The sequence below is a fragment of the Oncorhynchus gorbuscha genome, linkage group LG15 (genome assembly GCF_021184085.1).
Source record: "Oncorhynchus gorbuscha isolate QuinsamMale2020 ecotype Even-year linkage group LG15, OgorEven_v1.0, whole genome shotgun sequence".
NCBI classification, from domain to species: Eukaryota; Metazoa; Chordata; class Actinopteri; order Salmoniformes; family Salmonidae; genus Oncorhynchus; species Oncorhynchus gorbuscha.
In genome coordinates, this window is record NC_060187.1 from 63,752,481 (window position 1) to 63,770,255 (window position 17,775).

The window sequence follows — 17,775 nt, forward strand, 5'->3', positions numbered from 1 at the left end:
TCTACCTGTACATGACCATCTGATCATTTATCACTCCAGTGTTAATCTGCAAAATTGTATTTATTCGCCTACCTCCTCATGCCTTTTGCACACAAGGTATATAGACTCCCCTTTTTTCCTTTTTTTCCTACTGTGTTATTGACTTGTTAATTGTTTACTCCATGTGTAACCCTGTGTTGTCTGTTCACACAGCTATGCTTTATCTTGGCCAGGGTTCAGTTGCAAATGAGAACTTGTTCTCAACTAGCCTACCAGGTTAAATAAAGGTGAAAAAAAGTTGAGTTTCATAGTTAAGGGTATGAGTTCCATAAGAAGGGTCTCATTGATCATACATTTACCACCATTGAAAAACAGGTGGTGTTGAAAAGAGATAGAATGCTGCAGACCGATGGGTGTCAAATATTCACCATGAAAGAGCACTTCTCTTCAAACACATCATAAAACCTGTCCTGCAGACCACTGGTGAAATGCATCATCACAACAGGGTAAACAATACCACAAAGTTGAATTCCATTGCCAACTTTTTCCCAGGAGGACGGGAAATTGGAGTTAACAGGGCATCTCTGGACTAAATTTAGCTCTTCATGCAGCCTAGCATAGTAGGCTAAAGTATAGTATATAAGTATGGAAATAATTGCAACGTCTCAATTCATAGGATGGTGGGGTTTATGTTTTATTTTTTAAATACAGGAGTGAAGCCATGTTGTCACTGCCCATGATCTGTTTATCACTGCTGTATGTTAGTAGTTAGTGCAGCTCTTATTACATAAACCATACAGCATAAGCCCATGGAACGTCTTGTATTCATTAGTGGTTCTGTGGGCTTTTCCTGGGTAACGTCTATTGATCCATGGAGCTCTACTCCTGCATTAAGAGCTTTCCCTGTGATAGCACGTCAATTCCAACTGCCAATATGGAACGATCAAAGCTTCTGTTTGCGAGCCTGATCTATTGAGGGAGTCTGCTTTGTGGGGAAGGAGCCAAGGTTATTTGGTTCATCTGGATGAAAATATTATCTGGGTTTCCCCATAATGAACAAGAAAGGTTGAATGGTGACATGGAGTCGGTGCTACTCTGAAGACAGAGGGCGCTATCACCAAACAGATCAACATGCTTCTCATTGGTCTTCTCCAAGACTCCCTCAGAATGACAGATTTTGCATGGTGATTCTCCACAATCTGCAGCTGTGTCAAAGCAGTTAGGGATGAACATTTGAGGGTTTTTACCACATATTGTGCATGTGCATGTTTGATTTTTTTATACCAGATTATTTGCAATATGTGCTAAAATGTTAAGCTTTTCAAACCCTTAAAATAATACTATACTGAACATATTTTTCAAAGCTCCTTGATTTTTACTTTCACTTTCATAAAGTATTCAAAGATTCCTATAATTTAACAGGACCACGTGTAGCTGATGTAATCAGTGGCACTGCTGAATGTCAGAGTATTGATCCCTGTCTTCCATCTCCAAATTGCCCCAAGATACGGATGAAATAGAAAAGAAGCGACGGCTGACATTTCCATTGGAATCTATGCCTATACACTTCCACTCTGTGACAATCAGCATTGAGGAGACAGGACACGAAATCAATCATGTCGTTTGCACAGAATGGCTGATCCCCCTAATGTTAGGAGACATTAACGAACAATCAGCAACAGGTTTGTTAGATTTAATATTTTAACCTGCTCAGGAATTCTAAGAAACCCTATCTAGTAGATACAAAGGCCTGTTTGGAGACATGTTCTTCTCCTACTAACCAGGCAGAGATCGCAGCCAATATCAATATTTCAAAAACAAATGAGTGATTTGATGGAGGACAGCATCAGAGTGGCCCTGCAGTGTCTGGATCAATGGCAGGATGGTTCTGCCTGGCTGTCTCTGCCAATCCCAGCCCAGGATAATGTTATTAACAATCAGTCCGAGTGGACCATCGACCAGCCCACTGCTCTTTAAGAGGGCTAATCTGATAAAAATAATCAAAACATTTGTTCAGTGACGAACAGCAGCAGGTCCAGCCCAGCACTCAGGATCGACTCTCTAAAAGGTCTCTCTCCTGGCTGGAGGTTCTACATTTAGAGGTTGGGGCTGTAGTCACTTACGCACTTCTCTAGGAGTAGTGGTATATGGGAGGGACTCTTTGAAATAGTGTGTGGAATGTTTGTAGAACACATCTTTATCGTGAAAAACCATGGGGAAAGTGTTTCCAGTGAATACAAAACATGTGTTCTTGCCATCTGTACTGCATCAAACAGTTCCCTCATGTTGGACAACACTTCCGGTCTCCCCCCATGCCCTCAGTGCCGTCCCTTTAAGGCCCCACAACGTTTGTGTTCGCAGACTAGACTAGATTTCCCCCAGCCAAATTCCTGTCCTCATAGCTGTTCATACATCACATCGGAATCTCAGCAGATGTGTCTGTAATCTCTCTCTCTCGCTCTCTCTCTTTCTCTATGCCACCTCACTCTCTCTCTCTCTCTCTCTCTCTCTCTCTCTCTCTCTCTCTCTCTCTCTCTCTCTCTCTCTCTCTCTCTCTCTCTCTCTCTCTCTCTCTCTCTCTCTCTCTCTCTCTATCTCTCTCTCTCTCTTTCCATGTCCTCTCCTCTCTCTCTCTCAATTCAATTTAATTCAAGGGCTTTATTGGCATGGGAAACACATAACATTGCCAAAGCAAGTGAAGTATATAATCACTCTCTCGCTCGCTTGCTCTCTCTCTCTCTCTCTCTCTCTCTCTCTCTCTCTCTCTCTCTCTCTCTCTCTCTCTCTCTCTCTCTCTCTCTCTCTCTCTCTCTCTCTCTCTCTCTCTCTCGCTCTCTCTCTCTCTCTCTCTCTCTCTCTCTCTCTCTCTCTCTCTCTCTCTGTCTCGGAGATAAGAGCCAGAATTTCTTGTTTGCCCTCCATCCCCCATACATACCCACCTCACTAAACTACACACAGAGTAGTTCCAATTCAGTTAGAGGACTCATCCACTGTAGCCTTGTATGAGCTGGGAGTTAGGGGCTATGGAGTGTGTGTGGGGAGGGGGCTAAGAGGCCTTCCCCCTGGGGAGTATAGGGAGTGTGAGCGAAAGCGTGAGAAAGAGGAAATGGAGGAAGGGAAATCAGGAAACCCCACAGCAGCGATCTATGATAGTCAACGCACAGGAAGTAATAGTTTGGAATCTACATAGAATCCTCATCTAAACAATCCACGTCATAACTGGCTGTGTGGCTTCATAGACAGTAGACTTTAAGGGAAAATGTCACATGTTCAACCTCAGTCTGGGTGGTTCCCTATAGCAGGACTATAAATAGTCCTCTAGGCTTCCTTTTATTTGTCTGTCCATACAACCATTAGTGAATTAAAGTTGTACTGTTATCTGTCTATTGATCTGTGCTGTGAAACATGTGCTCTCTCTGTTCTCTCTCTCTGTACTCTCTCTCTGTACTCTCTCTCTGTTCTCTCTCTATGTACTCTCTTTTTCTCTTGTCTTTCTCTTTAGCTCTCTCTCTCTCTCTTTACTCTCACTCACCCCCACACGCACTCACATCTCACTCTCTTACATGCACATATACCTTACAACCAGTCACTCCAGAACTTCAGCATGGATAAAATACAATATACTGTATACTCTTCAAATTGTTTCAATTTCTTACCTTGTCCTTTGAGAATGATACCATTGCAAGTTCCACATTTGCAACTTGTATGGTGTAAAATTGTCTGTCTGTAAAACAAATTAACATTCTGTAACACAACACTGGTACAAGTACAACTATATATACCTATTTAGCAGACTTTGGTGGACACTCATGGTTACCCTATGTGACCTCTCTATTAAACCCAAACTGCTACAGACCTATATCTATCCTACCCTGCCTTTCTTAAAAGCCAAGTTAACAAACAGTTGTGAATCATGCAGCGCCTTTTGTCACCGTTGCAGATTTTAGAGAAACAACAAATGTCAGTACATATAAGTGTCTTATATTGGCTAAAATATTAAATTCTTATTAATATAACTGCACTGTCTAATTTACAGTAGCTATTACTGGGGAAAAATGCCATGCTATTGTTTGAGGAGAGCTTCTAACAACTAAACACTTTTTTCACCGTGATAGGTTTCATAAATTCACCTCTGAAGGTGAAATGCGTACTTACATTCTGAAATCTTGCTTTGATTTATCATCCAAAGGGTCCCTGAGATAACATGAAGTGTCTTTTTGTTTGATAAAATCGTTTTACATATCCTAAAAAGGTCCATATAGCATGCATGATCGATTTTGCTAACCTTTTGCGACAGCATGCCTTTTCCTTTTGGACAACAATTATAAGATTATTCAGAGTCATGAAGTTATGAAAACAGGTTGTTTTGCAAATGTTGAACTGATAATATGGCTACTAATAAGGAAAGGCTAAATCAAAGTCCAAGTATGCAGGTTTGACTATATTCTTCCTGAAAAATGTAATATGAATGCCAATGTCTCCTTCACAATTTGCCCAAATGTACCTGGGTGACTTCACACGAAAGGTCATGTAGTTCCCTCATGCTTCAAGTTATCCGTCTGAAACTTTGCACATACACTGCTGCTTTCTTGTGGACACCATCGGAATTACAACTAGAGTGATGGCTAGAAATGGAACGTTTCGCTTGCATTTCAAAGATGGTGGTAGAAATAAAACGGTTGTTTTTATCTTTGTATTTTCTTATACCAGATCTATTGTGTTATATTCACCTACATTCAATTCACATTTCCACAAACTTGAAAATGTTTCCTTTGAAATGGTACCAAGAATATGCATATCCTTGCTTCAGGGCCTGAGCTACAGGCAGATAGATTTGCTATGTCATTTTAGGCAAAAATTGAAAAAAAGGGGGCTATCCCTAAACGCTGTGGCAGTCCTCTCTTCCTATGAATGGTATTAGTTGTCTGGCTGGCAGAGTGGGCCTGTGTGTGGAAGAATGGGGTCCACAGCAGGAGGCCATGGCCAATGACACTGGAACAATGAAGCATGTGAAGGAATCACGTCACTGTTTGGCTGACCACCTCCCCCTCTCAAATACTGATGAGGCTAGATTCTAAAGAGAGCTACACTGCCTCACTGGGTTGTGTGCAACTCAATCAAGCAAATAGACCTCAGAATATGTTTTGAGACACAATAGAATGAACAATCTGGTTACAATGAAACAGATTATTGGAATGTAGCTGTTGTCCACATTTTCTAACATTGCTCCCACCTGCGTGCATTAGAGACATTTTAATGTATGAGCCGCTCTGCTGAAACTTCCAGTAAAATGCAATCCTGATATTGGGGGGTAAAAACATATGCTTAAACAAGATTTACAACAGTCAGAGTAATTTAATTTTCAATTTGTATGAAGGTGGTTCGCTTGGTTTTTAAGGGCAAGAATGACCTTTCGGATGAATTTGTCTGCAATCAATAAGCTGACCTATCCCAGCCTCTGATCCTTTATCTGTTTCCTCTGATCTACCCTGAGTTTGTATCGATCCGTGGGAGTGGCTGATGGCTCGGGCCTGTTTGTGTGGTTGTGAGACAGACTAGCGTCCCTCACCACAAGAGTGGCTGTGTGCATACAGATCCGTGGCTTCCCACTGGGCACAGACATCAATTCAACGTCTATTCCACATTGGTTCAATGTAATTACATTGAAATGGTGTGGAAACAACGTTGACTCAACCAGTGTGTGGCCAGTGGGTTATGACTCGGTTTGGTCAAAGTTCTGTTAGAGCGCAGCATTTATGGATGATTAACCTACTCTACTTAATAACACATGACAGAGGGAATGGGAGAGTGAGAAATTGTATTTGTTAGTGGCGTTAATCATTATCAAATAGTTTGTTGGCATAGCAGCATTGTTTACCTTGTGTCCACAGAACATATTGAAACTGAAAAAGGTCAAAAGTAAAAGCAATGTTTTCTGTAACACACAAAATTTTAATGCATTGTAGCCTATAATTATTTGAATAATGTTGCCTCACTGTGAGTACAGTTTGTTCAACACCATTCCTCAGCCGTAGTGCAGTGAAGTTTCGGCACAAAGGAGTGGTCCTCGTTTTTTTGTCACTTTCATTTAGTTTCCTGTGGGACCTCCCTCATTCACCAGAGGAAGCCTTAAATCAACCAAGTGGTGCTGAATCTCCTGAATCCAAGTTGTCTGTCATCAAGTTACGTGTTCTGTGACCTGGAAACATCTGCAGGACAGAGGACAGCGAGAAGCTATCCTTGCAGCTGAAGACAGAGCAGTACACTTCAACTTTAACCTATACGTTTCTTGGTACATTGAGATATCACAGTTTATGCTCATATTAGCACTCACACACAGTGCCTTTGGAAAGTATTCATACCCCTCGACTTATTTCACAATGTGTTATGTTACAGCCTGAATTCAAATTCAACAAAATATTTTAAGAAATCTCACCCATCCACACAAAATACCCTATAATGACAGTGTTTAAAAAAAATGTTTTTATTAAAATGAAATGAAGAAATATCACATTTTCATAAGTATTCACACTGCTTACTCAATACTTTGTAGAAGCAGTGATTGCATCTGTGAGTCTTTCTGGGTAAGTCTCTAAGAGCTTTCCACAACTGGATTGTTCAACATTTGCCCATTATTCTTTAAAAAATTCTTCAAGCTCTGTCAAACTGGTTGTTGATCATTGCTAGACAGCCAGATTCAGGTCTTGCAATAGATTTTCAAGTAGATTTAAGTCAAAACTATAACTTGTATACTCAGGATCATTCACACTCTTCTTGGTAAGCTACTCCACTGTAGATTTGGACTTGCATTTTAAGTTATTGTGCTGCTGAAAGGTGAATTAATCTCCCAGTGTCTGGTGGAAAGCAGACAAAACCAGGTTTTCCTCTAGGATTTTGCCTGTGCTTAGCTCCATTCCATTTATTTTTTATCCTGAAAAACTCCCAGTCCTTACTGATTACAAGCATACCCATAACATGATGCAGCCACCACTGTGATTGAAAACATGGAGAGTGGTAGTCAGTGGTGTTTTGTATTTGATTTGCCCCAAACATAACACTTTGTATTCAGGACAAAAAGTAAATTGATTTGGCACATTTTTTGCTGTATTACTTTAGTGCCTTGTTGCAAATAGGATACATGTTTTGGAATATTTTTTATTCTGTACAGGCTTCCTTCTTTTCACTCTGTCAGTTAGGTTAGTACTGTGGAGTAACTACAATGTTGTTGACCCATCCTCAGTTTTCTCCTATCACAGCCATTAAACTCTGTAACTATTTTAATGTCACCATTGTCATCATTGTGAAATTCCTGAACGGTTTCCTTCCACTCCGGAACCTGAGTTAGGAAGGATGCCTGTATCTCTGTAGTGACTGCATGTATTGATACACCATCCAAAGTGTAATTACTATCTTCACCATGCTCAAATGGATATTCAATGCTGCCTTTTTTTTACCATCTATCAATAGGTTCCTTTCTTTGTGAGGCATTGGAAAACCTCCCTGGTCCTTATGGTTGAATCTGTGTTAGAAATTCACTGCTGATGAGGGACCTTACAGATCATTTTATGTGTGGGGTACAGAGATGAAGTAGTCTTTCAAAAAGCATGGAAAACACTATTATTGCACACAGAGTGAGTCCATGCAAGTTATTATGGGATTTGTTAAGCACATTTTACTCCAGAACCTATTCAGGCTTGCCATAACAGAGGAGTTGAATACTGATTGACTCAAGACATTTCAGCTTTTCACTTTTTTATTAATATGTTTAAAAAAAAGTTCTAAAAACATAATTTCCCATTTGTTGGTAGAGCATGGCGCTTGTAACGCCAGGGTAGTGGGTTCGATCCCCGGGACCACCCATACGTAGAATGTATGCACACATGACTGTAAGTCGCTTTGGATAAAAGCGTCTGCTAAATGGCATATATTATTATTATTATTATTATTATTATTTGCATTATGAGGTATTTTGTGTAGGCTAGTAACATTTAAAAAAAAATTCAGGCTGTAACACAACAACACGTGGACAACGTCAAGGGGTGTGAAAACGTTCTGTAGGCACTGTATGTTGTTGACACAGGCATATGTTGAGGCACCTACAGTATCTGGCTGTGATCCAACCTTGGAGCCTCAGGCTTTATCTCACGTCTCATAGCACTCACAATGCCTGAGAAGCACTTTCATGGCTGTTGATCAACCCTTTCTCTAATGGACTGTCATTCCAACCCACATTTGTGTTCCCATGGGAGTTGCTCAAATCCGGGATGACGGGTGCTAAATCCTCTCTTAAAGGTAACAACTTTTTGTTTGCAGAGCAATCCCTCATTCCAAGTAACACAACTGTGGTCATGCGGAATAAAGGATGGTTTATTTTTATATTAACAGCAAACAGTTCTGACCTACAACTGTATTTTCATGTGTTTCTCAAAGGCCAGTTTTGTTGTTACTATAGGCTGCTTAGTCATAGTAAATAACTGTATAATCTTTCTAAATGTCCTGCAAATTAAAAACCAGTGAAGTCAGGGGCAACAATAAGTCAGGGGCACAAACCAGACTATTCATGACATGAAAGGCTCTTCCAGTTTACCCTCACCCAACCATGTTCAAGACAAACTATTTATAGAACAAGTACATCATGTCTATCCCCATTATTCCCCAAACACCGCCCTGCGTCAATTTAATCCCTTCTCTGGCAAAGTGGCACCTTCTGTCTTAGAAGAGACACTGGGGGGCTTTCCAGTGAACTAAAGTGACATCTTGTGGCAAAGAGGAAACAATAGAGCTGGAGTCCAAGGTCAGAAAGATCAAGTGTGATCAATAGCATTGAGCTAATCTTCTATTTCAACAGCCATTCAACATGATAAGAGTCAACCGTTTTTGATCACCTTTCATTTGAAGAAATATAATGTACATGTTAATCAAGTCCACACACGTCTCAATATTAGGAAGGTGTTCCTAATGTTTGCTATACTCAGTGCATGTAGCTTATTGTCTATTTTTAGTTGAACCCTGGGTTGAATTGAAACAATGGCTATTGATGTCTTCACAAATGTTTTATATGCCTAAATATTGATGATATATGACTTAGAAAGTATGGTTACATTTCTTTGCTCTGTTAAACCTACCCTTTGAAATTACTTTGATAGCAACAGGGAATCTATTTAGTTATTAAACAGGGAAGCTATTTAATTCTCATTAGCACTGGTAATAGTCAATGACAAATATAAGCAGGGCTTGGATATAATCTTGGATGGGAGACCAAATTAATATCTGTACGTAGATCAATTCTCCAGTAGGGGGTGCTGCCCAGCCTATTGTTTTTCTTTTCTGATAGTCGATATACAGTAACGTTGAAGACCTGAACATTGTTTCGAAGGTACATATTCAATGTATTTGTCTATATTGGAAATTGCTTACCATGATGACATAATCCTGTAGTTGATATTTCCATGTCACAATAGCTTGACAAATGACCATGAAACAAAGTTGATTCAACCAGTTTGTGCCTAGTGGGGTGTAGGATCTTAATTTGACCAGTTCCTTCTCAAGAATAAAATAATCCTGCAACAGCAGGATTTGATTATTTTAAAACAAAAGGGATGATTTCTAACTGGAAATTAGTTTTGATATGCTACAGTAGGCTATAGTTTAGGTGTAGCCTATGGATGCTTTTCAGATTCACTTGTATGTAGTGGAGACCAATATCTATCTTGTCTTATTAAGTTATATAAAATAATGGTTGTTAATGTGTATGGCTGCATTTCAGATACATTTTTGTACATTTGAATGTAGCAGTTGTAGGAACTACAGTAGTAGGACATTTATTCTGCCTGGTGCTTTAGCGTTTGATCGAGCGAGAGAGAAAGAAAACTGTGGGTTTTCAGTGAATTTATGTAAATCACGAGGCTCATTTGAATGCGGTGAAGGAATATTCTCAGCGACAACAAAGTGATCAAATTAAAATACCACACCTGTACATGACATAAGTGACCTAATAATTAAGCAGTACGCCATGAAATTATATTATATTGTGATACCACAGTTCATGCTCATGTTAGCACTCACATATGTTCATGATGCAGACATATGATGTTGATGCACCTACAGTATCTGGCTGTGACCCAACCTTGGAGCCTCCAGCTGAATCTCACGTCTTATAATGTAGCACCCACTATGTCTGAGAAGCAATTTCATTTTTTGTTGCTCAACCCTGTTTCCAGTAAACTGTCATTCCAACCCACATTTGTTTTCCCATGGGAGTTGCTCAAATCCAGGAATGACGGGTGCTAAGTCCTCTCTTAACATTAACAAATGATAGACAAAGGACATCCTGTCTATCCCCATTATGCAAAAATATGTATAATTATTGCCCAAACAGGCCCCTCCCCCCCTCTGGCAAAGTGGTACATTATGTCTTGGATGACATCTTGTGGCAAGGAGGAAACACTAGAGACCAAGGTCAGAAAGTGTGGTCAATAGTATTGAGGTAATCTTCTATTTCAACAGCCATTCAACATGAGAAGACACAACTGTTTTTGTTTACCTTTTGTCGTGGAAATTCTTACACAGGGACACTCAAAGTCAATCTTAATGAATCATTGTTTATTGCCAGCGTGCTGGAGAGGCTCCAACCAACTCAATGCACCATAGTACACATGTCAATCAGGAACTCTGCCTGGGAAGTCACAGCCGTTGTCGTATATATGACTATACACAGACAAGTTATATTTGTATGATTTAGCATAATGAATGAATCATTACCGTTTTGTTTCATCCATGTGAACGGCCAATACTGGTTCATAACACGTGACAGACCAATACCTCACGAGACTTCATTCTCTCTATGCTGAGACCTTGAAACGGAGATATCTTTCGTTCGTTCTCAAAACATGATCTGGGCGTACTGCCAAATTGCAGCTACTGATAGTGAGGATTTGTACAGTCAGCCACTTCTGTGCCATGAACACAGAAATGTGTTATTTAGAACAGCACATGAATAGAACACAGAAATGTGTTATAAGAATAGCACAAACATAAACATTTCCCTTACACTTTCATTTGACAAAAAATACTGCACATCCTAATCAAGTCTGGAATTATTAGAGATAGCAGCTAAAACACTGGACATGAGCTTTTAGTTATCTAGACTAAACCGGCATAGAATGATCATCAAAGAGAAGACAAAGAAGTTCAAAGTGTGCCATAATGTCTGCAGATTCACTATGCACATAAAATAATAAGAGAAACAATGCTTATTCCACCTGTTTATTAACATTAAAGCTGTTAAACAGGAATGTTAAGTTGATATGGCTATTAGCTGAGTAAAACCAGACAAAACATCAGCTAACAATACACCGACCTGTCTGGCACACCTTGTTCACCTGGTTGTCATTATTTTAATGACTTTACCATTGTTCCACCTTGTCTGCTTAAATCCCCTACAAAGGCCATGATTTTTCAAATGAGGCCCTATTATCCATTGATAACATTTTATGTGAGATGGAATCTTTCTGAAGTTTCCAGTCTGTTGTTTTTTGTTCTCTTTTCTTCAGAAATGAACTATATATATAATAATAATATATGCCATTTAGCAGACGCTTTTATCCAAAGAGACTTACAGTCATGTGTGCATACATTCTACGTATGGGTGGTCCCGGGGATCGAACCCACTACCCCGGCGTTACAAGCGCCATGCTCTACCAACTGAGCTACAGAAGGACCACAAAACCTGTTGGCAAATGGGTAATGGGGGATGAATGAATTTGGATTTTCACACACTGGTTAGTGAACTGTAATTTTTTTGACAGGATAGGGGACATCTCAAATGATATTTGGGAAGTAGGATTCAGGAAGTATGCTTTGCTTCATCACACTGATGCCTCCTAGTCAGCGTGTCTCCCACCGTCAGTCAATACTACCCATCACGCCACCTACCGTTGAGCCCCTGCGAAACGTATCCTCCCCTTTCCGATGGTAATGACTTAGCATAGTGTGACATCTGAAAGCGGGACGATACAGGGAGACCCAAAAAACACTGGGGGTAGCCGGCGAGCTCGCCAACTCCTCCTCAATATGACTGACCGTCCTAACTTCCTGACAGATATCCCCTCCTCTTCCTCTATCTCCTCCTCTTTAGGGTTAAACTGGACTGATTGGTCATATCAGGCAGTGTGTGTCATGGTCAGAGTTGAAGCACAAAGACAGTGGGTGAGCGCTGTCTCCCATGGTGTGGATACAGAGACACAGAGGTCCTTTCACTGCTCTGCTCAGCACTGTGACGGAGTGACTCTGAGAGCACTGCAGCTCCAGGGTGTATTTCAACTCCATTATTACGCGTCAATCCAAATGTCCAATAACTTGCCTTCAATGACAATGCATTTCCAAGGTTCAAATATTTCAAAATGTCACACGTTTTAGCTCTGATGTCCCTTATGTGTGCTATTTTGAAAATACCAAAAACTGGCTCTGTTTAGGGAACTGCAATTGCTTATCTGTCTAGCTTACTTTACAGAACTCAGTGGCCTTGTTTAGCAGGCAAGAGGCAAGAAGCAGTGGCCATAGCAACCTCAGCGGAGACAGAACAAGCCGGGTTTTGTATTTGTGGCAAAGGGCTGCTTGGCGTTCCCTGTTTCTGCTCTCCTGCGCACTTGCACGGTTGGACGCACACATGCACACGCACACACACAATCCTCCAGACCCTGTGTATATGGCAGTGTGGTGTCCTTGCATGGGCAATGTTTACAGGATGTTATCTGTCTCAGTGCCTGCCCCTCGTCCCTCTGAGTGGGTTCCCGTTGGAATGCAGAGAGGGGATGGAGGAGTTCCAAAGGGGGAGTGACGAGAGAGAGTAGAGAGAGAGAGAGAGACTACATATACATCCCAACACTAGGAGGCTGGTGTTCATAGGCACAGCTGGACTGTTGGATAACTGGACTTCACCCCCCTGTGTACCTTATTGGACTATTAGAGGTGAGTTTCTTCCTCTTTTCTTTATCATGCTCCATTTTGTCTGTCTCTCCGGGAAGTTTGAATTACCATCAAGGGTGTCAAGTTTTGTTTACACAGATTTTCTATTCTTTGATGACCTGATCTTGTTTGAGAAGTATAGAGTACCCCTGAGACCTATATGAAAAAGTGAGGAACTGGTTTTGAAAGATCATTCTTTTTGTGCACTGACAAGACAAACAGGTGAAATTGAAGTGCAATTTGAGATGTTGGGAAAGCATTGTTAACGGATGTAGTCTTGCTGGTATCTCATGACTCAAGGATGTGGTCTCCATAAGAGCTCCATAGGCTGGTTTCTTCCCCAAGTGGCAAGGAAAATAATGGGTAGCAATACAATTTTACTCAGCACTCCTATGTTCAAAGTATTTGAGAGAAGTTGAGTGATATTGAAAAGAAGGCAAAATGCTGGTTACAAAAATAGTTTGGGCTCGCCTTTTTCTTCCTCTTAATTGTACCCTTGGACTACCATTCTCACAGTCAACCATTTTTGTTTCGCTAGTGAAGACTTGACATATCCTAAACCAGAACAATTGCTCAGTAAGTATTTTCCTTCACTATTTTGTTTTTATTAGAATGCCTTCAGTTCAATGTGGTGATGAGTTACAAGTGAATTCTACAAAATATTTCAAAATTCAAATTATTTCATGTACTCATAACAATTTTCTTTAACATGTTATAACTTAAAAATGGGATAGAAATAACTAGTGATGTTATCTTATTTAATAGGACTAACGTAATTAGTACAGTGGTAGTCCTTGGGAAAGCATGTAAAATGACACCATTCATCCTGCCATGCAGCAATACCTGGTAATCCCACGGTCTATGGGTGTACATAGGAATCTGTATTTTGTGTTTTTCCTCTAATGTAAATGACTGATGCTACATTGCACATAGAGTTGCTGTGAATTCAATGACCCAATTGCTTTCAATTAACTGACATTTTAGTGTGTGGGAGAAGAAGAAAAAAATTCAGTACAGAACAAGTGCAGTGGTGGATTTGTTTTCCTTGGATCTGGGTGTGCCTTTTTTCTGTAGTGGATATTGTCTCAGGGGAATGAGATATGTTTGAGTTCATCTCTTTTGTGTATTTTACATTGAAAATAATATGTCCACAAAGTAAATCCCCTTTTTCCCCAGGTTGTGGACATCTGTGTTTGATTTGGGTCTTGGCTATTGTTAGGCTTGTCAATTCAACTCCAAAAAGCCAGCACTGCAGTGTTGCGCAACTCTCCACGTCATAAAGCGAGAGTACACACACTGCTTTTGATATTTGCTCTGAGTCCCCATAAACATTCAGTATGTTAATTTTAAATCATGGTTTGAAGTGAGTCAGTGCCACCGAAGCTGTGATCGAGTCCTGTCATAGACCTGTCATAAACCTGAGACTCTGGGTGTGGCATGAAACTAGACTCTTGCATGTCCCAACATGTTCTCCATCTGTTTTTATTGCTGAGAGTAGCTTGTTCTATTTGACTCCAACTGTCTGATGTAATCTGTGTTAGATGCTGTTCGTGTTTTTTTGTGCTAGATACAATCAGTGGTGGAAAAAGTACCAAATTGTCATACTTGAGTAAAAGTAAAGATACCTTAATAGAAAATTACTCGAGTAAAAGCGAAAGTCAACCAGTAAATACAAGTATTTGGTTTTTAAAATACTTAAGTATCAAAAGTAAATGTAATTGCTAAAATATACTTAAGTATCAAAAATAATTTCAGATTCCTTATATTAAGCAATCCAGATGGCACCATTATCTGTTTTATAAATGTATTTACGGATAGCCAGAGACACACTCCAACACTCAGATATAGTTTAATGAGTCCGCAAGATCAGAGGCAGTAGGGATGACCAGGGATGTTCTCTGACCATTTCCCTGTCCTGCATTCAAAATGTAACGAATAATTTTGGGTGTCAGGGTAAATGTATGGAGTAAAAAGTATATTATTCTCTTTAGGAATATAGTAAAGTAAAAGTTAAAGTAAAAGTTGTCAAAAATATAAATAGTAAAGTACAAATACCCAAGAAAATGACTTAAGTAGTACTTTCAAGTATTTTTACTTAAGTACTTTACACCACTGATGACGATGATGATCGAAATGTAACAAATACATTTGGGTGTCAGGGAAAATGTATGGAGTAAAAAGTATATCATTCTCTTTAGGAATATAGTAAAGTAAAAGTTAAAGTAAAAGTTGTCAAAAATATAAATAAATAAAAATATAAAATTACTTAAGTAGTATTTTTGCTTCAGTAATTTACACCACTGAAGACGATGATGATCGAGTCATCTCCAACACAAACTTCTTCAAACTAATAGCTAGCTAATCCTTAGAAATAAAAAAGACCAAATCTGATGTTGCTGCCTTAACACATTTATTATTTCACCTCAACAAACCTTCACAAGAGTTTTATCGTTTGTTCCTCTTTCTCTTTCAGACATCAACATAGTCAAAGAGTCTTTGAAGACCTAGTTGGCCATTGTTACTTTGTGACAAAGACCTCAAAATGACCAGTGTGGCGGAATGGCTCGTGCAGAACAGGGGCAAGATCGAGAAGGGGGTGGAGATCATGGGACAGGCCTCTGCAGTCCTGGCAGCCACTGTGGGTCAGCTCCATCCCGTCCTGGAGGCCGTGTTTGTAGCCTCCTCTGAGATCCTCAGCAACCCGGAAGGGCAGGATGCACGTTACCTGACTGAGCAGTTCAGCATGGTCAACCAAAAACTGGAAGGCATCCAGGCTGAGATCGAACAAATCGCCCTGGAGCTGCAGAGGACCTCCTTAAATAAGCAGAACTTTGACCGTGAGGCACAAATGCTCAGCCAGTACGAAAAGTTCCAGGACTTTGTCAACGCCAAGCCCAAGTTCAAAGAGAAGAAGATGGAGAAGTTCCTCAGCCATTATGAGAACACGGACACGGACTTGAACCTGGACGCGCTCTATAATGCCGTTACCGGGGACAATACCTCAGGTGACCCCATGCTGGAGACAGTGGTTTCCACAGAACAAAGGAGTAGAAGGGCGGTAGAAGATTTCTGTGCCAGGCTTAAGAAGCTCTTTGTGGTGGGCATCATTGCTGTCATGGGTTATGCCAGCCTCAAGGAAGGGGTTGTGGGAGATGAGATGGTGAAGAAGTGGCAGGAGCGTATGGAAGATGTTGAGAACCGCATGAAAGCAGCGGTGGATGATTGCACAGAAAACTTCGCTGATCAAGCCAAATTGGACATGGAAAACCAGCTTCAGGAGAAACCTTGCAGTGTTGACCTTGACTTCACCAAATCCCTATTGGACACACTTGTTAAGAAATATGACTGGGTTAGCTGGTCTATCAGGGTCTTCAATGACAAGGAGCGAATTGTCTTTTTCAACTGGCTAGCTGGAAAGAAGTACCATGGCAGGGGAGGAGGAGCTAATTACTTTGATGTGTTGACCAAGAACAACATCAAAGTGGTGATCTCTTTCAGTGTTCAGCCTAAGCCTATCAACAAGGGTCAGATTCAGCAAGAAATTGAGGGGCAGAAACTGAAGGGGAATATGATGGATGTGGCTCAGGTCCTCAGCAGAAGTCTCCCCAACTGCTTGGTGCATGCTGTCAGCCACTATAAGGAAGTGGTGGAGACCAACAACTTCCAAGAGGATTGTTACTACTATGGAAAACACAAAAAAGCGTACTTATGCATTCATCCTGAGTAGCTTTTTTTGAAACAGTGCAATGCAAAACAGAGTAGACATAATGGGGAAAACTACAAATGCAATTCATGAATGTTTATAACTGAGTTTAGAGATGTTTTTATTGATATCTCAAACCTAGTTGACGCTTTAGTTAGTGATTGTGTGAAATATAATCTCTTGTTACAGACTGCAAAATGTTCATTTGTTTATCGACCTTGTATATTTTTGTGTAGTTAGTTATCATTTACCAGAGGTGTCAAATACATGGCCCGCGGGGTCAGATTTTTGGGGGGGAAAAGCAATGGGTAGTGGACTGTCTTGTGCAAAATTTCAATGCGAAGAAATATAACCAATTTTCAGTATGGCGCCTCGATCTCTTTGAAGACTGAATGCGGCCCCCTGGGCAAAATTAGTTTGACGCACCTGATTTAAACTATCAGGATTTGCACATGTGTATTAATGGACATATATGAGACATTTTATGCCAGGCAGTGGCTATCTACTCAACAACAGTGACAACGCATGAGAACCTGGTACTTCCTCCCACCAAATAGAAGAGTAAGATACCTTGTTTAACCTGCATTCCAGTATTTCATGATGACCATACTGTAAATTAGCACACCAGCCAGTGTAATAATGTGTTATGTAAGCTTACTGCAAACAACTATTTCTCCTCATCAATGTACTGAGGACTTACTCAAGCTCTTTTGAAAAATGCTGTTGATAGACACACCACACGGTCCAAATCTATAGCCTTACCACATTACATCTCTGTCTGTATTCACACATTTGATATCCTTCATACAGCTATAAAATGTTTATGGTCTTCTTTATTCATAATAAACCACAATTTAAAGGACATTGTTATCACTGGTCATCATTATGCAATAGTAAATTATGACTTGTATATTCTATCTCCACCTGCAGCTGAGGAAATGAGCCTAATTGGCATGATAACATAATTTTAGAGGGTACTTTATGTAAAAATGTTTAAGCAGAGGTGCACGGAGTCATAAACATCGATAGTGATAATGTATGACAGTTTATTTACATTACTCCCTAAACAATCATCAGCCCCAGCAATATAAGCACAGTTACCATCAGCAGATGTTTTAATAGCATTG

General features: G+C 40.2%; 1 protein-coding gene across 2 annotated transcripts; it reads left to right on the forward strand.

Moving 5' to 3' along the window:
* Positions 1-12,774: 12,774 nt before the first annotated feature.
* On the forward strand, positions 12,775-17,510 carry LOC123997721. Of its 2 annotated transcripts, none has more exons than XM_046302217.1 (2): positions 12,775-12,948; positions 15,419-17,510. In XM_046302217.1, exon 2 carries the CDS (start codon positions 15,488-15,490, stop codon positions 16,670-16,672), a length of 1,185 nt encoding a protein of 394 aa, XP_046158173.1. In that variant the 5' UTR covers positions 12,775-12,948; positions 15,419-15,487; the 3' UTR covers positions 16,673-17,510. The 2 variants fall into 2 exon arrangements, with proteins under 2 accessions (XP_046158173.1, XP_046158174.1); XM_046302218.1 differs by lacking the exon at positions 12,775-12,948 and adding an exon at positions 13,391-13,521.
* The last annotated feature ends 265 nt before the right edge of the window (positions 17,511-17,775 follow it).

Coding starts and splice junctions, on each gene's coding strand:
- LOC123997721 (XM_046302217.1), top strand. CDS start 15,488: ATGACCAGTGTGGCGGAATGGCTCGTGCAGAACAGGGGCAAGATCGAG.